This window comes from Helianthus annuus, chromosome 10 (assembly GCF_002127325.2).
Source record: "Helianthus annuus cultivar XRQ/B chromosome 10, HanXRQr2.0-SUNRISE, whole genome shotgun sequence".
Classification (NCBI taxonomy): Eukaryota; Viridiplantae; Streptophyta; class Magnoliopsida; order Asterales; family Asteraceae; genus Helianthus; species Helianthus annuus.
Window position 1 is genome coordinate 30,243,889 of NC_035442.2, and position 25,766 is coordinate 30,269,654.

The window sequence follows — 25,766 nt, forward strand, 5'->3', positions numbered from 1 at the left end:
GGTTTAAATTTATTGAAGATCTAAGGTTAAATCATGGGATATTTTGTGTTTTAAAATAAACGACGTGAAACATTTTAATATTACCATATTCAATAAACACGGTCGCCAAGTTTTGTTAAACAACACCCTTTGATTGAGCAAGAATATGAACATATTAGCAATGTGGAAGGTTATCGACAAGTTAGTGACGATCCTAACTATCCTTTTTTCGCAATGACAGTAACTAATGAATTGGTATTATACTATGCTGTTTTATGTTTATTTTTTTGTTAATTTGTAGTGTTTTTCATTTAATAACATTTACATATTTTTAATGTTCTTACAAAATGTAGATCCTTCCCAAATTGATTACTGACTTAAGTGGTTTAAATGAGTTTTCTGAAGTAAAGATCAAAGTTGTTAAAGGAAATACTTGGGTTAAGAATCTTCGTACACACAATATTGATGGTCAAAGAAGGTTTGTCAATCAATTTATTATCTTATTTATTATTTATCTTTTACCGTATTTGTATATGCATTACTAACAATTTTTTTTTCATATTTTATCTACCATAGGTACGGTGTTGTTGGATGGCATGATATACTTGAAGCTGAACATATTTCCTTAGGTGACGATTGTTTTTTCAACTGGTCGAAAACGAATTCCAAGTTATTGGTTACGAAACTCCAGCAAGCATAAGTGATACAGTAATACAGTAATACAGTTTCAGTTTTTATTTAAAACCCGAAAAAACATATATCTTACATTTACTTTTCGATCCCCCTTTATTTACGTTTGCGGTACAATGCGTTTGTTATCTTTAGTATTTTAAATTCAGATTGCCATTATAATTTTATCCGTACAGTCCATTTATAATAACTAACATAAATCATTTATATAAGAAGTATAAACATGTCATTTTTCAACACCGCGAAATTCGCGGGTATTAGCACTAGTGAGAATATTTAAGTCTTAAATATTCAATAAGTTTTATGGACTAAAACTTATTCTTTTACAAAAATAAATGGTTAAAAATGTAACCATATATGTATATGTAATTTTTGGTAAAAAAATTATATATTTTTTTGGAAACTTGTCAAGTGCATGTATTATGTGCTATATGTGTATGTACTAGATACCTATAGGGTGATCAAAATAAATACACATACATGTTCCTACATGGTCCAAGAAATGCTAGTAAATCAGACAATTAAATAAAATGGCCGAAATGGAAACACATAACACTTGATGACGACAAATTGGGCGTATCGACATCGTGAACAAGTTACTACAATGTCGAGTCTAAAAATAACTTATTTTTAGACACTAAAACGAACACATATCTAAGTGGTCAAAAACAAGAATCCGGAAAGTCAAAAACTATAAAAATTACCAAGATTTTTTTCATGTGAAAAACGAACTTATTAAGTTACATGCTTGGTGAATTTTTGGTAAAAATGCAAGAGTATATTTAATGGACTCACCAAAATACATGGGCCAAGGCCCAATGGCAAATATATGGGCCAAGACCCAAATTACTAAAGTACATGGGCCAAGGCCCAATGACAGTAAAACTAGGGCTAGGCCCAATGACATTAAAAACTAGGGCTAGGCCCAATAACAAGAAAATTAGGGCTAGGCCCAATAACAAGAAAACTAGGGCTAGGCCCAATGACATTAAAAACTAGGGCTAGGCCCAATAACAAGAAAACTAGGGCTAGGCCCAATAACAAGAAAACTAGGGCTAGGCCCAATGACATAAAACTAGGGCTAGGCCCAATAACAATAAAACGTGGGGTAAGCCCAATGACATAGGTTCAAAGCCGTTCACATATAATTCAATAAGTATAGAATGCATGTATATACATAACAATCGAGCGAGTAAACTATCAACACTCTAAAATACAAAGTTGTTCCAAAGATGACAAACGAGAACATAATAAAGAATTCAAGATGAACAACTTGTACGAGGTCTGAAAGACCTAGTGTCTAACGAGATTAGTACACATGTAGGTTATTAACACGTACGGACGCTCACTTCGATTTCATACTACACGGAACGCAAATTTGTGAGTTCATGTCCCTCCTTTCAATGTTTTCAAAGTTTTGGTTTTTAAAACAATCGAGGGGAAATACATGCTAAAACTACGGATATGTTAGCATACATGCTAATGCTATGGGTATGTTAGCTATGGGTTTAGATGATAACACGATCAATGTACATAAGTAGGATGATAACATACTAACCATTAATCACTTAGTGACCAAGGTGCAAAAGGTGTAGATCTATTGAGCTTGAGACACGCTCCACTCCTTTGATAGGCCATAGGAGTGCTTTTCTGATCCCGGAAAATGTCAAAGTTGTTTCGGGTTGGTTACGTAACTTATGGTACATAATGTCAGGGGTTCGCTACCCACTGATAGATCCTTAAACTCCATATATGCTATTAACATACCTGGATTTCAATACAAGAATGCAAAGATCTCATTTTCATGAATACTACGATTACAAGATTTCATTTTCATGAATACTACGATTACATATGATAACAAAAACTGCATGAACTCGCTCAACTTTTGTTGACTTTTTAAAACTACATGTATTTCAGGAAACAAGTCTTGAGCCGGTGATACATGATTGGATGCAATGATTACCTTTCTTACGTCACATGCAACACGCTTCCGCAACTAGCAGGGTGTGACATATGACCAAAATGTCTTGTGCATCTAATGTCTTATGACAACAACCAAATGACCAACATGTGCCGATGTGTGCCGATGCTTATGACCAAATGTGCAGCCAAAACATACCAAATGAGCATCCAAACATACCAAATGTGCAGTGTTTAACATACCAAATGTGCAACGTTTAACATACCAAAACAGATCTGCAAAGTGCAGTCTTTAACATTACAAATGACCAACATGTTCCAACCAAAATATAAGTACAATACCAAACATACATAAATAGTTTCATCCTACCAAAATATAAGTACCAAACAACCATTAACACTAAAAGTTAAACAGAGTTAAGCAGTTTGACATGAACTAATGTACCAAAACAGTTTGACACAAACTATAAACATCACAGTTTGACACAAACTGCAAAAATGTCAACTGTAGTCAATCTAAGCCTGTGCTTGAACATTCAACCTAAGCATGTGCCCCTTCCTGACCTTGTGCCCCTGCCTGTGCTTATGACCCAGCCTTTGCTTGTGCCCCATTCCTTCCAGACTTGCCACAAGTTCTCTTGTTATGCCCCACACCCTTGCAGATTTTACATGTCACTGAGCCTCCCTTCCTTGGCAACTTACTAGTTGTAGGGATCATGTTGTTGACATTCTCAACAGCTTTTAAATCCAGCCTTTAATGCACCTAAGCTGTCACACCCCTTTCTTAGGCGGAAGTATGAGGTGTGATCATGAAAGGTTCTCATTGCATACGAATGGTAAACATACTACATGCTCGTAAAAATGACTTCAAATACCATTAACATTACATAACCGAAAACATAGGTTAAGTTTGGAGTTTACATCACATCATAAAATGTTGCCTGAAAAGTTTACAACATTATTCATAGATAAACATAAACGACATCCCAGAGCAAGAGTAAGACCGCGCGCACATCCACTTTAATTACCTGAAATACATGTGAGTTTTTGGAAAATCGTCAACATAATGTTGGTGTGAATTCATGCAGTTTTTGTATTGAACACTTGTATACTTGTATGAAAACATGGTATGTATCTTGTTTAAATCAAGTATTTCCGTATGTATCGAGGTTGTTAATGGGTTGCAAGGCCATTAACATGTGACACGACAAAGGAAGCATCCAAACCATAAGCATTTTTCTAGTTGTCGATTCACGACCGAGACACAAAAGCACTACTTGGTACGAGTTTTCACCAAGAGTGTGGCTGCCTGAAAACCCATTAGATCTAACCTTTTGTTCTGCGGTCATAGTATGTACACGATTAATGGTGCTTCTGGTACCCTATTCGTGACACGATTTCTAGTTTCATTCCTTAGTTCTTGTATCCATCATACCATAACACATGTATTTTCCCCAAGTTTAAAAAGTATGTAAAAGATTTAAAAGTGGGGACACGAACACACTTTTCTGTAAACATTTAGTAACATGTATTTCACCCCCGAAGTTATAAAATTGAAAACAGTTAAAAGAAAAGGGGGAGCATGAACTCACAATTTTGCGTTCTTGCACCGTAAATTTCACCGGGTTTGCTTATATAGCGTCGTGACCTATACATGTTTTATTAACGTTAGTCACTAGACTTGTATTGCACAAGTACAAGTCACCATCTTTTATGTATGTGTTCTTGTGTTAAAAATAATTTATATTTTTAACTATGTATCTTACTTATATTATTTTCTCAAAAATAAATATAAGTATCTTGTATTTTTCACCTGAGTTATGTATTTTGTCCAAAACTTCACTTTAAGTTCATAACTTGTCCAAGTTACATAATCTTTCAAGTAATATATTTTCATAAATATATTCTCTTGTATTTGTCTAAGCATGTTGCATGTGTATTTTTGTATTTTCACTCCTCAGGAGTATTTAGTGTATTTTCAAGTCCTAATACACTATTTACACATAATGCATACTACATACACTTAGCACAAAATTTTGGTGATCAATAAATATATATATTTTCCTCAAAAATATACATACTTAATATCAATTTTTATCTTGAAGAATCCTCTTTTCTTAACTTGAAGTTTACATAAAAATTAGGGAAACCTTGGTAAACATTTTTAGGTAAATTTTTAGGGAATAAGTTTCACCAAACTTATATTTTTCTGACACTGTTTCCCATAAAAATGGAGGTTTCCCATGTTTTCAAAACATATGTTTATTTTCTTTTGAAATCATCACAACAATCATCAACTTATTCAACACTTTCCGAGTGTCAAAATGGAGGTTTCCCATGTTTTCAAAACATGTGTTTATCATGAACTTGAAGTTTTGTAAAAACTTGTAGTAACTTACCATGTTATTTAGTAGGTTTAGTTACCCTTAAAAACATGGTTATTTGTTTGTAAATCACTTTATTAAAAGATTTAGTCATTTATAACTTGTAAGATGATTTTTCTAAAAATATTTCTTTTGTATTTTTCTTGTTACTCACATGTTTCTAGTCATGTTTAAACACTAAAAATATGGTTAGTTTATTTAGAAATCATGACTTTGTAAATCTTGTAAATAAACTTGGTTTCTTGGGAAAATTATTCTTGTAATCATCTATTTACAAGATTTGTATTTTGTTTAAATCATCTTTACATATGAAGATCACTTTCATTATTCAAGTTCATGAAGACATATAGTATGATGATCTTGGTCTTTCACAAGATCACCACCTTAACTTACTAGATCATGTGTTTAATCACAATCTAGTAGTTTCCATATGATGTCTAACATCACCAACACTAATAATCAATCAACAAGAAGCAAATCAACATATTCAACACGTATTCTTATATTTTCAAGCTTATGTTAAAGTATCATGATCATGTTCTTTTGTGTTCTTGTGATTAACATTATATATCATCTTTTAACCAACAACATATGAAGTAATAAGAGATTATGAGGGCTCACCACTAGCAACAAGGCTAGGGAAGAATACTAGAAGTTGAAGATGACAAAATGGTTGGATAAAAGCAAATGAAGAAGGTCCTTCAAGATCCACAAGCTCTAAACCTTCTTAAACACCTTCTTGCACCTTGTGACAAACTTGGAATGGATGATCAAGGTTTGAAGGTGAGGTGGTGGTGTGGGGACTTGATCTCGGCCGAAAGGTGGGAAGGAGGGAGGAGAAGAAGGTTGGTGTAGTGTGTGAAGTGAAGTGAAGATTGTGATCTAAAGGATTGTTCTTATAACCTCCAACATGAGTTTAACCATTGGGTATTATGTCTTTAGAGTACACAACATATCTTATTAAACAAATCAAACAAAATCCCACTAATAAACATGTGGGCCGATTTTCTAGCTAGGGGGAGGGGGGTCTAATTGTAATTTTTAACCAATTAGTTAGTTCATAATTCAATTCCAAGCATCTAGTTATATGTGTTAGTTACTAGATGATTTTAGTGGGTGTTAGGGTGTTCGGGGATCATGATTAGCTCAGAAATAATAAAACAATGCTTCTAGCAATATTTTGATGTTCCGGATAATGTCCGGTTGTTCGGTTAGATACCGGTTCTTTAAAGTGCTACATTGCACTGTTTAGTGTCCTTTATGTATTCTTTTGTGACACTTGCAATTCTTGACACTTAGGAAAGTATTCTGGACCATTTAATCATGTTTTTGCGTGGTACAATCTTGTTACAATGCTGAATTTTGCTGAAATATGTGAAATTCAGCATTTAGAGTGTGTTTCGGGTGCTTTTTAGTGCGTATTTTAGCTTTCGGGAGGTCTATATGTTAACCCTTGTATGTACTCTTGGGTTTTAATGTATTCTTGACGTTGGACCTACACCTAGGCCCCAATTCTATTGTCTGACTGCTTTCTGCAGAATTGTTGACACAATGTGTCTTACCAGTGAGTTTACCAGTATTTCTGACGCAACGCTATCATTAATGCATAAAGCAATTTTTGTAGTATAAACGTGCATGAATTCACAAGTATAGCATGAAATCAGACAATGTTGACATTTAATCACATAATTGCAGAAATTAAGTATTAATTAAATTGTATGGAAATTACCGGTTTTGTGCCAGTTGTCACATAAGCAAACATATATCCTCCTGAATTGCCTTGTTGGACTGCTAGGATTGCCACAAGGTTCAACATCTATCTTAACTGTGCTTCCAGGATTAGATCTGAGAAGCTCCTCACAATAATTCCTGAGATTCTCATGTTGAGCCCTATAGTGACCCTGCACTTTCTCTGTTGCCTTCGTCTTAGCCCTAAAAACTTGGTGCAAAGTCACTTCCACTTGATATTTCCTTTGTAGATCTTCCTGTAGAGCTTTAAGTGGTATCCCAGGATTGTTTTTCACAGTGTGTTGGATTTTTTTGGATAACCAGGCAACTATGCACAGTCTAACATATCTGGTGTTCAAACATACATGTTCTTTGTTTAGGGTTTTCACAACCTAAGAGCCTGCCTTTTTAACTTTAGAAACATAAAGCATCCAAGGGCAAGTGGGTGGTATATTCTTTTTAGGGTTAGGCCCATCTTCATTTGTTTTTCCCACTTATGAGGGCCCAGTTGCATTTTGGGTATTTCCCGATTTACCCTTAAATGCAGTTGGTTGAGAGGGCCCTTCAGCATTTATTTCACAACTACTCAGTTTTGGAATCCCACCCATACATATGACCCGAAATCTGGTGTTGTCATTCCTTGTAATATGGAGTTGTCTCCGAGTATCAATTGCATGATTCTTGACCATCAACTTAATACTGCCCTTATCAGGAAATGACTGGCTAAGATAAAAGGGACATTCACCAGATGTTTTAGACCTTCTCTTGTCTTTCCTAACACTCCTACAAGCTCTTTCAAGAGCCGTGTCACCATCTGAGTCAGTTAAACTTTCAAAGCCATCTAAATCAACCTGTTCATCATCCTCATCTACATCAATTTCTTGTTCATATTGTTCACTAATGTCAGCATCTACTTCAGCATAATATTCTTTCATATCAACACTATAATCTTCCACTACATTATCTTTATCAAAAATGTAATCTGGATCTTCATTATCCTCATCCTGACCCACCTTATCAGTTCTATCTTTTCTATTCTTAGCCTTTACACTTTTCCTATAAAATGACTTTACACGTTTGCTAGGGGTGGTCTCTACACCTTCTGCCTTTTCACCCTCACCTACACTACCTTCACAGGATCCTTCATAACTACCATCAACACTCTCACTTTCACTATCTTCATCATGCTGATCACTATCCTCACTATCTTCATCCTGCTGATCACTACCCTCATAACTTCCATCATCACTAAGGTCTACATATTCAGGTTCCTTTTCAACATCCTTTTTAGACAACCTGCTAACATGTTGAATATACACATCTAGCACCTTGTTTTTTTCAACATAGCTAATCATTCTCAATACATCACTGTCAGTGCCTAGAGGCCTTAAACCTACCATTAAATCTTCCCCTGGAACCCTAAAATGGTAAACCACAACATCCTCTTCTGAATAACCACTAACAACATGTCATTCATCACTATCGATGAAAACATATCAGAATTCACATTATCAACGTAGTCTACCTTACCCCCGCCGTATTCAAAATCATCCTCGTCAGTGAAATCACCACCACGGTGCACTTTCAGGGTGAATAATTCAGGATGATTTGCTGTGGAATAAGAAAAAAAGTTTCAATAAAAAAGGGTTTTCAAATCCATCTTATCAACGAAAAATACGTACTTTATTTTACTTCTGGGTCAAAATTGAAGCCTTGTTTTCGAACACAGCAGCTAAAATCATCCCCATCGTCGTCCATCGGAAGCGTCTCTGGTCTTGGCAAGATTGCAGATGTCGGCGATGATTTTTGGGGGGAAGATGATTGGAGATAATCTCTGTAATTGCGGGTTGAATATGATGTAAATGGGGAAACGAGAAGTAATAAGGGTATTTAATAATTTATTTAATTTAGTTTTATAATTAACAAAATGTTAAATGAAAAACACTTGGACAAAAATACCCCTTCACAAAAAGACAAAATAGGCATGTTGGAACAGTAAAAAAGAGAGTTTTTGAATTTTGGACTAAAATGGCAATAAAAATGAAACCACAGGGACCCAGATTTAAAAAGTTTGAAATTTGGACTAAAATGGCAAAAGTGCCCAAACCACAGGGACCAAAATGGCAGTTTACTCTTTATTTTTCTTATAATTGTTTGTGTTTCTTTGTTACATATTAAAAATCAAAATAGATGAGGATGGACTGGAGTACATGCGTAGTTGGGTACCTGATTGGGGTGGACTACATGCTTAGCTGGGTATCTGAATGGGCAACAACTGATTAATGGGCTTAATAGTTTTGGAGCGTATGAAAACTGTTTGAAGAGCGGATTGTTACACACTCGAATAGTTCACAATAGTTGTCAAGTTCTGGGTCCCTCTATAAAGGTTGTACCTAGTCATAATTCATTCATTCAGCAAGATATACTTGGTTAAATTTCTCTCGGTTCTCTTTCTAGGAAATACCTAGGGTTTCATTGATCATCTTTGATTCATCATGAATCCGAGATTTAGGGTGTGAGATTTGGTGTTATTCAAAGGATTATTGTGTTGATAATCCTTCTACGTAAGAGTTGAGAATGTCGTTATATCGTATCATCCGGTTCATTATTTGTTTGTAATCATCAGAGATCTTTTAGGGTTTTAACAAAGCATTGGTTTGGTTTTTTGTGTTGATTGCATCTTTGATACCATAAATTTGACAAATCCTAACACTATGTTGAAAAAAATTAGAATTTTAAATGGTAATCAAAATATTGTAAAAAGTAATGTTAAATCTTCATAGTTATTCGTGGTACATAATAAACTAAGAATGCGTGATATATACCAAAAGGCATTTGCCCTAGTAGTATCATTGTGTTTTTCTCTATCTGATATTGGGTTCAAGTTCCATAGATGTAAATTGTGAGTAAGATTAGATTATTATGAAAAAACAACGTAAGGAGACAGGCAGAGAAAAAAATCAACAATAAAATTACAATTAACATTTTTCTGCATTGTTTGAATGCGTTTACCGCCGACAATTTTGAAGTCAATCTAAAAGAAAGAACATCAATAAATACACAATAAATAGATGGCCCGACTCTTCAAACCCCTCTTAATCCCACCGCTAATTGAAATGTATAAAATGAGAATGTGTCAAGTTTTACTTAATCTCATTGATTTGCAATGTATTGATACAGGATCTTAAGATTAAAAAATATTAAACAACCTCTTATAAGAATCCACATCAAAAACACTATTGATAATCTTTTATATGGCACATACATAATGTAGATGTAGGCATACAATATAAATGTTGGCCATAAATCTATTTACAAGCATTTTTATACATTTTCGGTAATAAATTAAAAAATAAATAAAAATAAATTAAATGGAGTGACCTGACAAAAGATTGCGTAGCGTTATCTTCCCAGAATTGCTACTATCAAGCTTGTTGAATTGATTGCATATTTGCAATATATCTCTCTCTTCAATCTTCCCCATTTCTTTAAGCTTAAACACTATGTATTCTGATTTGCTGCATTCCAAACCACAATTTCATATTCACCAATTTGTTTATTAAGTTTTGATACAATAAATTGTCAGAAATTAAATATTTTATGTAGACGATTTGAAATTTCTTATTCCAAAATGCTTATTTCAGACGACATTAAAAGCAATTTGAAATTAAGAATAAACGATATGAAAATGTTTATTTCTAGAATGTCATTTTTAAAAAAGATGTTTAAAATTGATTATTCTAATTATAAGCAACTTGATATTATTTCAAACTTTCTATCCAAATTTTTATTTTTATTTTGAAAAAAAGTTAGGAAACAAACAAATTTTATTTTTAAAACATAATAAATTAGTTTGGATTTGTTTGTTTCAAAATGTTTATCTTAAAAATGCTTACAAATTTATTAAAAAAAGGATTAAATTAGTAAGCAATCCCCCATACCCCATTAATAGTTTTGAAGGTGTTTGGATTGTCTAATTGTGATACAAAGTAAATTAGGTGATTGGGATTGGTATCTATAATGTATGGTGACGGACGATGGGCCGCCACGTCACCCACCACGTCACCGGAAGTGAGGATGGGTTTAAAGGGGATGGACCAAGAGGGTGGAGGATGGGGCTAAATATATATATATATATATATATATATATATATATATATATATATATATATATATATATATATATATATATATATATATATATATATATATATATATATATATATATATATATATATATATATATATGTAGGGGAAGGTTCAAATGAAAACCACTAGTTATTGTGAAAACTAGAAAACTAACTAAAACCCACTAAAAAGGAGGGAGGGAAGACTTTTAATGAAGGAGGGGTAAAATTGGAACAAAAAATATATAACTTTTCAAACATTTCTCATTTCTCCATACGTTATCATTTTAAAACAAAAATGGCACCATAAGATCACAAATTTTCTTATCTTTCATTCAAGTATATTCGAGCATATTTTTTATGACATAAAAAAAGATTTATGGTGTCGTCTTGTTTTCAATACTATTATTATAGTAGTGCACATGTGCAATATAACATGTACTACAATGTGCATTACATGCTTAAAATTAGTTTTTTGATTCTAGTTTAGCTTTTAGGGTTAGTTTTTTTGGAGGTTTAGGATTAGGATTAGGTTTTTGGGTGTGGGGGGGAGGGGGGTTTAGGTTTTTGGGGGGTGGGGGTGGGGGGGTTAGGTTTTTTTCGGGTTTATGTTTAAGGTTTAGTTTTAGGTTTTCGGGAGGGTGGGGGTGGGGGGTTTAGGTTTTTTTTTTTGGGGGGGGGGGGGTTAGGCTTTTGGTGGGAGGGTGAATTTAGGTTTTTGGGGGGGGGGGGGTGGGGGGTTTAGGTTTTTGGGGGGTGTTGGTGGGGGGTGGGTTAAGTGGTTTAGGCTTTCCGTATTAGTGCACATGTGCAGTACAACCAAAAAATTTTTTTTCCATATATAAAAAGTAGCGATTTTTTTAAAAAAAATTGTAAAAAAAAAAAAAAAAATTTTTTTGTATGTTTTTTAGGTTTTTTTAGGCTTTTTTAGTTAGTTTTCGAGTTTTCACAATAAAAGTGGTTTTCATTTGAACCATCCCCTATATATGTATGTATGTATAGTTATGTGTGTGGAGGAGAGGCATGTCGCTTCCGTCCTTGGGGCGACGGAGAAGCCGGGACAAAGCTAAGGGGGGCGGTGTGGGTGCGCGGCGACGAGCCTCGCCGGGCCAAGGCCGACCCCCATACCCTCCGGTCTAAATATTTCATTTATTTAACGATGAATACACACCTTCGTAAAGTCTAGACTTAAAATCCATTATTGCATACTTTATAGGATTCAAACCCACACCTGTTTAATGGAATAAATACATAGCCACTAGGAAAAAGAAAGTATAAAGATGCCTATAGAAAAGTCCTTATTCTACGATAAATAAATATATACCTAATACAATAATTAAAACAAACAATATACATATACGTGAAAGGCGCCAAATCCCATCCATTTTTTTTATTAAAAAAAATTCACAAGTCATAACTGAAAAACGTTTCATGTACTTGAAAAAATAAAATAGAAAAATAACCATAGAGAGCATCAAATACCTAACAATGATTAGCCAAATTAATATAAGTAGGCGAATTCATTACATGAATAATACTATTTTAAAAAAGAGAAAACCAAATATACATAGTGTTTAAAATAACGGTAAAATTGAAAAAATTGTTTCTTTCTCCCTCCCCACTTATCCTCTGTTTTTATTACCTCTCATAATTTTTTTGTATAAACATGTTATAAAACGCCAAAACAAAATACACATGATATTATTGTGTACAAATTATATTTGATTTCCTTTACACAAATAAGAATAAATAACTTGTTTGAGCTGAATAATTCAACGTGCAGTGGCGGAGATACCATATAACAAGGGGTAGACTCTCCTACCCCTTGACGCTCTGCCATTTGATGTTTTTTTGATTTCCCTGCCACTATAGAATTTTTTATAAATGTTGCCCCTTAACGTTTTTTCTAGATTCACCACTGTAACAACGTATCAACCCAGAACTATTTACGTCTCTACTATATCCCGTCCTAACATAGTATTACTATAAACTAGTTTATTTATTAATAATAGTTGGGTATTCCTTCAAATCATATATTCTTATAACTATTTTTCAGATCTAAAATAGAGTTAGTTTATTAAGGCCACAAGGTGTGGCTTGACGTCCCCCGCCACATCACCAACTTTAGTGCCCCGGGATGCCATCAACCACCCCCTGCTTGTTTAAAGGGGGGCGCTATGGGTTCTCCGCCATGGTGCTAACGAGCGTCAAAGATGTGTGCAGGTGGGGCCCACCTCTTTTCAACCAATAATTTTTTTTTATTTCGTTTAATAGGGAACTTTAAATCATTACATGCAAGTTAAAGGAAGAGGTTTTAAAGCCCCCCATATGACGTGACGCCTAGATGGATCTAACATGACGTGATAAAGCCTCTAGAGGCTTTATACCACACCTTCCAGCCTAATAATCGCTATGATACATATTAAATCTTATTTTCCCTCATGTTACTTTTTTTTAGATCTAAAACAGACTAACCCACACCCCCAACAACCCTGAAAAACCTCTTTAACAACAAATCAAAGATAAAAAAAAAAAAAAAAAAACAAGCATAAAAACAAAACCTGAGGAATCCACTATTATTAAGATCAGCAGCAAGCAAATCCTCAACCGTGATCTGCCGGTGCAACACCCAATTAGCAACTCTCCGGTGCCGCTTATCAATCCTCGCTTCCGCCAAATACAAAAACGCCCGAGCCACCATCAAAGTCGAAAACAATAACCAGAAAGACGCAAACAACCTACCACGAAGCGTCCTGAACGCTCTATCACCATAACCAACCGTCGTAACAGACAAAACCGAAAGATACAACGAATCAACCAAATCCAACCGCTCAACCGAATACAACACCAAAGTACCAATTCCAATGCTTAACAAAACCACACCAAGCGCCAAACAAACCTTCAACCTGATCCTCATCCTCCCTTTCGCAAAATCATAAATGTAATCAATAGGCGACAGTTTTAATCTATTTGTGTTATGTTGCACAACACTGTTATTATTATTATGATTCTGATTCGCTTTGTTTGCGTTTATTATCATGTTTTCTTGGAGATCTAGAACGTAGTTCACAACTCCAGAGAGCATGATATCGATGAATCCGAATCCGATTAATACGAAGAAACATGCGAATACTTTCGCAGACGGAGTAACCGGCGCGATGTCGCCGTAACCGATTGTGCACATGGTGACGATGCAGAAGTATAAACCGTCAACAACCGGGTGAGTTTCGAGTCCGGAGAAGTGATTTCTGTTGAAACAGAAGATGATTACGCCAATTGATAGGTAGATTATTAATAAAACAGCAGCTTGTTGAAGAAGTGAAGCGGAATTTGGTTTTGGATTGGTGGAGGTATCGGTTGGGATGTCGCGCATGACTACCATGGCTGGGGCGGTTTTGCAGCGGTTGAGTTTGTGGTGTTTGGTTGAGTTGGTGTGGTTGAGGAGGAGGACGACGGAGGAGGAGGAGGCGAGTGGTGGTTGGGAGTCGGAGGAGGTGGAGTCAGGGGCTGTGAGGGTACGGCGGAACCCTAGGAAAGGTTCTGAGTCCATTTGGTGGTGAGGAATGCATACAAAAGTCACGCGCCGCTGCTATGCGGAGGAGACTGGGGAGTGGGATTGCCAATTGGGGGGATTTGAGACACAAGAGGAAGATGAGGCAGACGTTAATGATTGGTGGGTTTAATAATTGAGGATAAATTGCCAAAAAATATCCTTAAAAATCAAGAATTCGCATTTACCACAAACTTATAATTAAGGTGTGAGGGACACCTTTTATGTAGTGTTATGCTAAGTAGTAGTCGGTCACTAGGGTACCGATTAGCGATTAATCAAGACTAATAGGGATTAATCAGAATTAATTAGATTGGGATTTTTATATGTATTTTTTGTTATATGTATAGACACACATTTTCATATGTCGTTTTTTAAAGAAGACATTTTTAACCCCTCATTGACTCATTTTTCAAGTAATTGGCGGGAATTTATAAGGTTTGGTCAAAATTTAGCCGGGATCTAGCCAAAATTTGGCAAGAATAGGATCGCCATTGACCGCCTATCGATTAATCAGTGAACATCCGATTAATGATTAATCGACGACTAATCGGAGACTAGTAAGGATTTTTACAACCATGGTTCTAGGTGCCCTTCACTGATCTAAAATTCAACCAATGAGATTTGATTAGAGACGAGTATTTGATATTGATTCGGTACCCACTTTTTAATGTTTAGTGTTGGTACTTTCGATTTGGTACCGATATTTTACCAATTTTCACTTTCAAATACTAGTATACCGAACATTTTCGATCCCATTATTTTGACGATTTTGAATACCGGTACCTTCGGTACTGATACCGAGCTCATCCTTAAGCCAGTTCAAACATACCTTCAACTACCCAAATTAATGGTGCAACTACCCAAATTTGTTTTGCATTCTGATTTCATGTTACTCATCGCCGATAGTCAGAATACACTCTTGTTACTTTACTTACTATTTTCTTAACGTACTAAGTACTTAAATTCTGTAACATAAATCCTCCAACTCATTCCTTCGTTTGCCTGTAGGGTAACCTCGTCATTCCTATACTAGATCCATCATAACCTCAGCATTCATGTACTACGTTCGTCTACCCCCGCCAAAACTACGCTTACAGGGATTCTAGCTCAAAGTTAGCAAAAGTGTGAGAATACTTTAACCCCCTTTTCTTTTACCACATTTTGGGGTGTAACATGTTAATCTATTAAACCTACACTGATACTGTTATACTAAAATGCACAAACAATCCTTATACATGCATGCATACGTTATACTTGATGCTTTAATCTAGGTTTGTACGTTTTGTGTTGAACTCTCATTAACTTCGTACGAGCCTAACCTTAACATGTATAGCGCTATAGGAGTAACGCACCACCAGTTAAGGCTGGCATAATGGGTTAACCCGATCTGTTAAGACACGAACACGATAAGACACGAACTCGAAACACGTAAACACGAACACAACACGAAATCTTAGCGTGTCAGATTTTTAAAACACGAACACGAACCTGTTAATAAACAGGTTACACGAAACGACCAGTTAAGACACGAAAAATTTACCAACGTATCATATGATCTGTTTAAGACACGAACACGACCTATTAAGACACGAACACGACCTGTTTAAGACACGAACATGACCGAATTGGGGAAGCTGTGAACCGGATAGGGAATGGTGGTGTTTGTGAGAGAGAATTAAAAATTAGGGATTGGATTGTGGAAAAAGAAACGTGTGTGTTTGTGTATAATTCATCTCAGGTACCACGATTGATGATGACCCCATGTCCACACCCACATATAATATTTTTTTTTAATTTTTAATTATTAACATGTACTTAACGGGTCTTAACAGGTTAACGAGTTTTAACCTGTTTAGACATGAAACCTGTTAAGGTCTCATCGTGTCGACCTGTTTTAGACACGAATCCTGTTAATGTCAAATACAAAACATGATAACTTCATGTAGGTTTGTGTCGTGTTATCGTGTTCGTGTCAGAATTGTCAGCCCTACCACATGTGAACGTTGGGTTATGTTAAGAGCTTATTGCATTTAAACTTTAGGTTGACTAGTTTATGCACATGCCAGTTTATTGTTTATCTTGAATAGCTAGCTTGCCATGTGGATTTGTTTAAACTTATTTACTTATGCTATGTATGAAAACCTGTATACTCGCCAATGCATTCTTTGTGTTGAACTATACTTTTAACATGTTGCAGGATGATGCTGATCATATTGAACTGGAGTAGTGTTGATGCTTTAGATACACACATAGACGTCTTAGGTTCTAAATTGCTGTATCAGTTTTGTACTCTATTTTGTTGTAATTGTTTTTTTGTATTCGAACATGTTGTATTTTGAAATTCTATGTATTGTAACATGATGAGTTTTATGCAATGAAATCAGTCTATCTAAATTATTGTCACTTTTAGTGTTATGTTGCAATGAACAATCTCGTTTTCGTCTCACTCTGATGTTTCCGCCATCGGCTGGGGCGAGACACCGCCAACCCATCAACCCGACACGATTAACACCCCTACATCTCATGCCTACCCTAATTATACCAATTTTTGAACTCGGTTGCGCGTTGTGGCAGAGGATGGTGGCCCCCCACGCCACGCAGAATCGTGAGCTAGGTCTTAGGTCAGCTCGGTCACCACCCTAGCTCTGCCACATGGCATCTGGTGGTGACACGTTGACCTGCCACGTGTTACACCCTGTCGCGCCGGGGTGACAGTATGTTCCCCCGACGCGCGGGGACATGCTGAGTTTTGTTTTCTTGTTTTTTCGTATCAGCCCTCGTTGTGTGCGTTCAGGATTTCGATTACAAATAATTTGGGAATTTTAAGATGATTGTTACACCACCCACCCATATGACGAGAACTGTGAAAACACCTTTTTCTCATACTTCTTGCCCCATTTACGAATTTCATTTATTACAAGTGGGCCGTCAAGAATATAATTTCCTTTCATGAACGCAACTTGGAGTCAGATATAACTGAACCAATAAATTCTTAAGACGGTGAAGGGGTATGGTCCAAAAAACCTTGCGCAAGCATGTTGGACCATGCCACAACCTCATCACAATAAACATCTTTAAAGGAATCCCGCGCGGCTGCGCACCGGTTCTAAACAGAAACATAGAAAGAAACAATCTATAATATCTGTGCGCCAAATAGAAAGTGAACTAATCTAACAACCTTGCGCAAACTCATGCAAGAAAACAGTTAGACTAGAAACAAGACCCTAAAACATCTACGCGCGCTTGGAGCCAACACCTAAACAAAAGTGACCTTTCTGTTATAACAGAATTGGCATGTGGCAGAGGCATAAAGGGTTACAACTGTAAACCTTCTAGAAGGCCTCATCGTGCACAACCATTCGGTTACAACCGAATGGTGACGTGGCATAATCGAAAGGGTTCATCTAAGTCACGAGATCGCACTGACTTGGAAAAGGATCCATACAAACCCACTTTCCACGTGGCATCTCCCTTGCCATTGATCACGTTCACAATCCGTGTGCTTGAACGGACGTTAATAATTAACATAACCGCTTACGAAAAATGCTTTCCGTCAATATCCCCGTCAACAGATTTTCCCGCCCAAATCCGGTGTCACACCCCAACCGATGGCGGAAACATCGGGATGAGACGAAGTGTGTATAGATTGCTAGAGACGTCATAACACTATGTGACAATATTTAATTAAATTCAAATTTCATTGCAATACTAAATTTGTCATACAAGATTCAAATAGAAATAACAACATTGTTTCAAATTGTAACATAACAACAAAAGATAGATTAATCTAGGTGTGTATCTAGTCCACCCTAAATCTCGTTTCATCATGTCCATACTTCAACAATTAATCTGCAACATGTATTAAAATAGAGTTCAATGCAAAAGCAAAGGCGAGTATACAAGTTCGTTTACATAGCATAATAGAATAAAACTCATATCCAACATGTTACATAATGAATAAATTTACTAGCAATGCAATTTTTGGCGTACAATATGATCAAACCCAAGAATACAACGCATAACAAGCCTAATCCCAAAAGTTTAGCGGGATGGTAAAGTTTAACTTAACAATACCCACAAGAATAACGGGCGGGGCGTCAATCCTATAGCGCTATAATTGTTAAGGTGGGCTAGCAAAGTTAATGAGCATATAACGTTCCAAATTGTTCATAGAGCATACAAGCATAGCAAATATTCACAATAGTTTCATGTCACGTTCATAGATAGAGTATGTTTTGTTTAAGCATAAAAGTTGTTTTGAATAGGTATACATGTTGCATCCCAAAGTGTAAAGGGGAAAAAGGGATCGAGTATACTCACGGTTTACAAGTCTTGACTTGAAGGTCCGAGAGTAAGTTTGGTGGATGATTTAGCTTGGAGCACCTAGTTCTTCTACACGAGGAAACGTAGGTGTGTGAGTTTGGCGTTTACGGAAGATTAAGAATTTGGAGTTTAACGTAACATAAAGTATGATATTAAAAATAATCATCTTCAGCTTATAACTCTTATATGACACTATGTAACCACTAGGGTTATATTGTATTTCATGGGTAGTACACCCATTAGAATCATATCGAGATTTTAGGTCTTAGATGATATCCTACTACTTTAACATATAAACACAAGTTTAACATTAAAGGTTCGAATGGGGGTATATATATTTAGGTTAAGTATTACGTATTATTTAGTCCAATAATTCATGTAGGAGGTAGAAGATTAGGATCTTCGTTTAGGCACCTCGAGTTAACATGGATGTCATGTATGGGGTAGGAAGACAAGCTTCCATTTAGGAACCCCTTGAACGTTCACCACTTCACTTGATGTAAAGACAACCAAGGAGGGTCAAGAACTAGGATTAATACAAGTATGTAAATAATCTAAACTAAGAGAAATCATCAAATCATGTGAGGATTTTATGTTGGAGCAACCCAAGTTGTTCCACAATCACTCTACATCAAGATCTAAGCTCGAACATGACTTGTGGGTAAAATACCCTAATCAAAACAGAAAGTTATGAGGTTTAATCCTCTGATTTCAAGTGTCTCAACCTTGTTTTTAAGCTTAACCAACCATGAGATAGGTTGTAAGCATTGGGACATAGGTATGAGATGTGTTAGACACAAGTTGGATAAGTTTAAACAAGCTTTTGAAGAACTTAAAACAAAACAGAAAGTTTAATGACCATTTAAGGGTAATTCCAGGTCTGATTTCTCCAAGGAGAAGTCAAGGAATCGAACCCCATGATTATCCAAGCAAGTAGGAAGAAGAATCAAGTAATTTCGTTGAGAAATGAGCAAGTTATACTCACTTTAGTGCAAGAGTATGAATCTGTCCGAAAATGCAGATTTGCAACTGATTTGAGAGTGAATTTGTGAGTTGTAGAGAGTTGTGAAAGTGTAAAAATGCTTGGAAGGGGTGTGTATTTATAGGAGAGGGTTTAGGTTAGTTGGTGGTTGGTTAATTAATGTTAAAAGTGAGTTTAAACTTGAGAAAAACACAAAAAACCCGCTTAAAAACGCGCTGAAAGGGAGCTGATTCGCGGCTGCCAAGTTTGGTTCGAGCGAGTATTTAAGGATATACTGATCCGGGTTTAGTTCGATAAGGAGCTCTAGCTCGGCTGGTTAGGCGCTTGTTTGGTGGGGCTGTTGACCCGGGTTTGAGTCCCGTGGTCAGCAACTTTTTATTTATTTTATTTTTTGACTAAAAACCTTATACTTTTATTTATTACACAAATCACCCTTGGACTTTAATTAACCAAGTTTTATTGTTTTAAAAGAACTATCTTTTGTAGTTTAAACTAACTAAGTTAGTTTATATTTACTAACTTTATAATCTAATGGAACTAACTAGATTATTAAAAAAAGTGAACTTTTAAATAACAAAATTAATTAATTTAATTAATTTAAATAAACTTAATAATGACCATATTTATAACGAATAAAAATCTTTAAACAATTATTCATTTCATGAAGCTTTCGAGTTTCATTATTTTAAGAGTTTTAACCAGTTTAACGAGTATCAAGTGTCGATAAGTGAAGAATCAAGAATCCTTGAATAATACTTCGTTCAAACGAGAATTTTGCTGTGATTTAAGTCTCGGATTCTACAAAGATTACATCGAAACGATGATTACAAGAACACAAAAATTTCCAAAGATAGAATTTCAAGCAAGGGTTTCCAAATATAGAAGTATGAAAATGCAGGGCATTACAGTCTCCCCTCTTTTAGGAAATTTCGTCCCGAAATTTATTCCAGAGGAAGACTTGAAAGCGTTTTTGGGTAAAAGGCGAAAAATGAGACTTGGAAATTTTGAAATCTTTGAAAAGTGAGGAATTTTGGAGAACAACAAAATAGGTTTGTGGGAGAATTTGTTTGGCTAAAATGGTTTTGAGGCATAAGCGTGAGTTGATTAAAAAGCTTATTGTATTCCCGAAGGAGATCTTTGAATCACAACGGTTTATATTTGATGAAAGCGGTGCAGTTTGCGTAGAAAGTTTTAAGGATTATTTGAAATCACATATTTGAAAAGAATTTGTTCATTAAGAGGAACGAGAAGTTTGGGTACTTTAAATAGAGTGATATCGGTCTGCTAAGTATGTTTACATAAGAGTAAAGAATAGGAAGATGGTTTTAAAGGTAAAGAGATAAGCTAGGATTTGAATGTTTAAATCGATGCGATTGTGAACGAGGTTCGTATAAGAGGACAAGGAATAATAGCGAATAATGAGAGTATAAAAGTGAACGATTGATGTTGATTACGCGAATGCGAGTGTCAGAAATAGCATAAGTGCTGGATAGACGAAAGTAGCGTGCTTAAGGATGAAGTCTCGTCATGGATAATCGGTTATAATGCGTTTGTGAGTTGTTTAAAGTTTGTATTAGGTCCAAAAAAAAATCTGCAAAACACCGAATTTCTCATGGCATGTTTTACGAAAGTTTAGTAATACGATGGAAACACTTATATATAGGATGTACCAGCGGCGTATCCACCATATTTCGATCGTTACGTCCGTTTCGTTATTTGGTGCAATGTTACGTTCCGTGTCTTACCATACACAATAGTACACTCTATGGTTCTCACACGCCTATCATTATAATCCCGTGTTCACCCGCGATTATATTGACCGTCGCATGATCCGCATAGCTTGCACTAATTGCGTATGAATTAAGGTACACATAAATTCCGAAAAAAAGATTGCGTGTGTATAGAAGTGTAGTATATAAGCAAGTATATGCTCAAGTATGTATGAGACCAACGTAAGTGAAACCCTCGGGTTACGCTCACGTATAGGTACGTATGCATGAATATGAGTATGAATATAAGTATGCGTATAAGTATAAGTATGAGCATAGTATAAGCTTAAATATGAACGTGTATACGAGCATAAACACAAAGCACATGTTAAGAGTATGAGCACAAGTATAGCGTATATGAAAAGCGAGTATAAATGTGAGTACAAATTTGAGCATAAACGAATGAACGTGAGCACAAACATAAATCGTATAAACGAGAGTATATATACAAGTACGAGTACAACATAAATTGTAAAAATGTGAGTGTAAATATGAGTACAAATATGAGTATAAATGTGTTGTGATGAGTACTAGATACAAATCGTGTGAGTATGAATACGAGTATAAGTATACGTATGAACATAAGATGCATGAGCATGAATATACATGTGAGCATAAGTGAAAAACATGAAGGTTCGAGTATGAATAAAATGTATGAGTGTAAATATAAGTTTGAGAATAATTGTATAAGTGTGAACAAAGTGTATGAACATGAAGATAAGTGTAAGCATAATTGAATAAGTATGAGTATAAGTAGGAGGTATGAGTATAAACATGGTTGTGAATATTAGTGAAAACATAATTTGTATAAATGTAGGTGTAAATGAAATGTATGAGATGAATGTGAATATGAATATAAGTGTAAAATACGTTTAAGTGTGAAAAGTGTGTAAGTGTGAATATAAACGTAAAATGTATGAACATGGATACGAATATAAACGTGGATATAAGTATGAAGTAAATGTATAATTGTGAGTATGGGTGTAAACGTAAAATGTATAAATTTTGGGTTATAACATAAATGTGTAAGTATGTATATAAGTGTAGACAAATATATATATATATATATATACAAGTATGAGTGTAAGTAATAATGATTCTTGTTTACAATATTAATCGTAATATACGAATTTAAGCATGAAGTTTTAGGTAGGAAAGAAAAGAAAACAAATCGTATGCGTGCGATTGTTGTGATATATTGACTAAAACGTGTAAGATGGTATGTATGTATAGTCATTTGAGCAAAATGGAATCCAAATAGATTGATTCGATTTGGAATGTGGAGTCTAGGTTGTGAAGTTGTAGAGAATATACAATATCTATTGGTTGCGTGAAATGGTACTTTGTAAAAGAATGAAATGCTACTCTTGTTTTTTTTACATAAGTTGAAAAATTATTGGTTCTTATGAAGTTTCCGTGCCCATACGTTTTAAATTTAATTGACATATTGAATAATGGTTGAAAAGGTTCTAGAAGTACACAAGGTTGCATTGTTTTAAATAACTTTTCATTAACAAAAATTTTCGGGGTTTAGAGATTCTTGTGACAACGTTGATTCTTAAGAAAAGAGGATTTTGGTATACGAACTTAGTGATTGTTGAAAAAGCGTCTTTAATAAAACGTTTAGTTGATTTTGAAAGAATTTTTTTTTAGTAAATGATTGAATAATATTGGTAATATTTTATAGGTATATGCGAAAAAAATTGGTTTGATTCCCAATTGAAGATAGAAAACTCTAGTTTAATGATATGAGATTAGCTTGTTTCAATAGTTACATTGAATACAAAATTTCATGGGCAATGGATTTATTAGACCAACTAGATTGATAAGTAGCATTTCGTGAATTTTGAAAATCGAAGAATAAGCGTTTATGGTAAAAGTTAAGAATATTGTGTGTGAGCTATATGAAAATAGATTGTAGGATAAGAAATTCGTTCATATAAACAATGCATGTTGAATTATTTAGAGGTTTGGCTAATGATAAACGATTTGGATATAAGCATGATGGTGTTTACATAATATAGTCTATTAAAAGAAAGTATCGGTAACGATCACCTAGGTAAGGGAATCACCCCTAACCCATTGGCGAGGTCGTTGTAAGATGAGAAAAAGAAGCGGAGTTAACCGTCAAGGTAAGGAAATCACTCCTATCTCGATGATATGTCTCCACTTGTTGTTACAAAAAGTGTAAATAAAATTACGTGAAATTATGCATGTTAATAGTGTAAAATCGTATGAAAGGTAATAGTATGATGTATGCGCAAAAGTGAAATCTCAAAAATGGTTCAAAATTGAGAAGAGAGAATTGCATCATAAGAGATCGAAAATAATAAAGTGTAAGTTCGATTAAAATTTGGATAGTTCCAAAATGGAACTTTGACTAACCGAAGTGGTCGAAAAGTCTTTTGAAATTGAGAAGCATGCTTTGGCCTAATAGGTGGTATACTCTCGCCGACAAGTCGGTTAACGGTATTCACCCTTCCGGTTACTACATGCTCCCATTCAATCGAAAATTCGAGACTTGGCGAGATTTATGGAAAATCAAGGCGTGGGACTAGTCGACGAGGTGCGGGTTTCACCCCTAACTTGACGACTTTGTACCCTAAATGTGGTTGGTACTCGTCGGGTCAAAATTTAATTTCGACACATTGACGAGGGTCCACTAGAATTTGAAATTTAAATTCTTCATCAAGGTGAGGAGTTCACTCCTAACTTGATGACGAATCTCGTGTAAAAAAAAAAGAATAGGTAGATTGAGAGTTGTTCACCAAATTGTGGGTTTCACGCCTATTTAGGTGAAGTTGTCTCGTTTTATATAATACGAGTGTTTTGTGGATTTAGAATAGTCGAGTAAAATGTATGAGGAAAAGCGTATGTTGAAGATTAAATAAACAAGTATAAACTTGACAAGAATGGCACATAAAGAATGAAATATTAAAACAAATATTAACACATAATAAAACTAGAATTAACACATAGGAATGGCATGTCAAGTATGGTACACAAGGGTAAAACGACATATATGTTTAAAAGGCTCAAAGAGAATAAATAAGAAACACATAAAGTGGCATGCATGTAGTTTCAAGCAAAACAAAAGAATAAGGCTCTAAAACTATAGACTAGGTAAAAGCATTCCTACTTTTCCTAATTCCCTAGAGTTATGGCTCTGATACCAATCTGTCACACCCCAACCGATGGCGGAAACATCGGGATGAGACGAAGTGTGTATAGATTGCTAGAGACGTCATAACACTATGTGACAATATTTAATTAAATTCAAATTTCATTGCAATACTGAATTTGTCATACAAGATTCAAATAGAAATAACAACGTTGTTTCAAATTGTAACATAACAACAAAAGATAGATTAATCTAGGTGTGTATCTAATCCACCCTAAATCTCGTTTCATCATGTCCATACTTCAACAATTAACCTGCAACATGTATTAAAATAGAGTTCAATGCAAAAGCAAAGGCGAGTATACAAGTTCGTTTACATAGCATAATAGAATAAAACTCATATCCAACATGTTACACAATGAATAAATTTACTAGCAATGCAATTTTTGGCGTACAATATGATCAAACCCAAGAATACAACGCATAACAAGCCTAATCCCAAAAGTTTAGCGGGATGGTAAAGTTTAACTTAACAATACCCACAAGAATAACGGGCGGGGCGTCAATCCTATAGCGCTATAATTGTTAAGGTGGGCTAGCAAAGTTAATGAGCATATAACGTTCCAAATTGTTCATAGAGCATACAAGCATAGCAAATATTCACAATAGTTTCATGTCACGTTCATAGATAGAGTATGTTTTGTTTAAGCATAAAAGTTGTTTTGAATAGGTATACATGTTGCATCCCAAAGTGTAAAGGGGAAAAGGGATCGAGTATACTCACGGTTTACAAGTCTTGACTTGAAGGTCCGAGAGTAAGTTTGGTGGATGATTTAGCTTGGAGCACCTAGTTCTTCTACACGAGGAAACGTAGGTGTGTGAGTTTGGCGTTTACGGAAGATTAAGAATTTGGAGTTTAACGTAACATAAAGTATGATATTAAAAATAATCATCTTCAGCTTATAACTCTTATATGACACTATGTAACCACTAGGGCTATATTGTATTTCATGGGTAGTACACCCATTAGAATCATATCGAGATTTTAGGTCTTAGATGATATCCTACTACTTTAACATATAAACACAAGTTTAACATTAAAGGTTCGAATGGGGGTATATATATTTAGGTTAAGTATTACGTATTATTTAGTCCAATAATTCATGTAGGTGGTAGAAGATTAGGAT

At 35.1% G+C, this 25,766-nt stretch overlaps 1 protein-coding gene across 1 annotated transcript; it reads right to left on the reverse strand.

Annotated features, from left to right (window-relative positions):
• Window positions 1–9,888: 9,888 nt before the first annotated feature.
• On the reverse strand, window positions 9,889–14,511 carry LOC110884354 (two-pore potassium channel 5). The gene is made up of 2 exons (XM_022132061.2): window positions 13,393–14,511; window positions 9,889–10,222 (listed from the first exon to the last, which is right to left on the reverse strand). Exons 1-2 carry the CDS (start codon window positions 14,379–14,381, stop codon window positions 10,072–10,074), a joined length of 1,140 nt encoding a protein of 379 aa, XP_021987753.1. The 5' UTR covers window positions 14,382–14,511; the 3' UTR covers window positions 9,889–10,071.
• Window positions 14,512–25,766: the final 11,255 nt, after the last annotated feature.

Excerpts from the sequence above, each read along its gene's own strand:
- LOC110884354 (XM_022132061.2), bottom strand. The coding sequence starts at position 14,381 with ATGGACTCAGAACCTTTCCTAGGGTTCCGCCGTACCCTCACAGCCCCT. Across the intron at positions 10,223-13,392 it reads AATAATAGTGGATTCCTCAG|CAAATCAGAATACATAGTGT; the intron begins GTTTTGTTTTTA and ends TTTGGAATGCAG.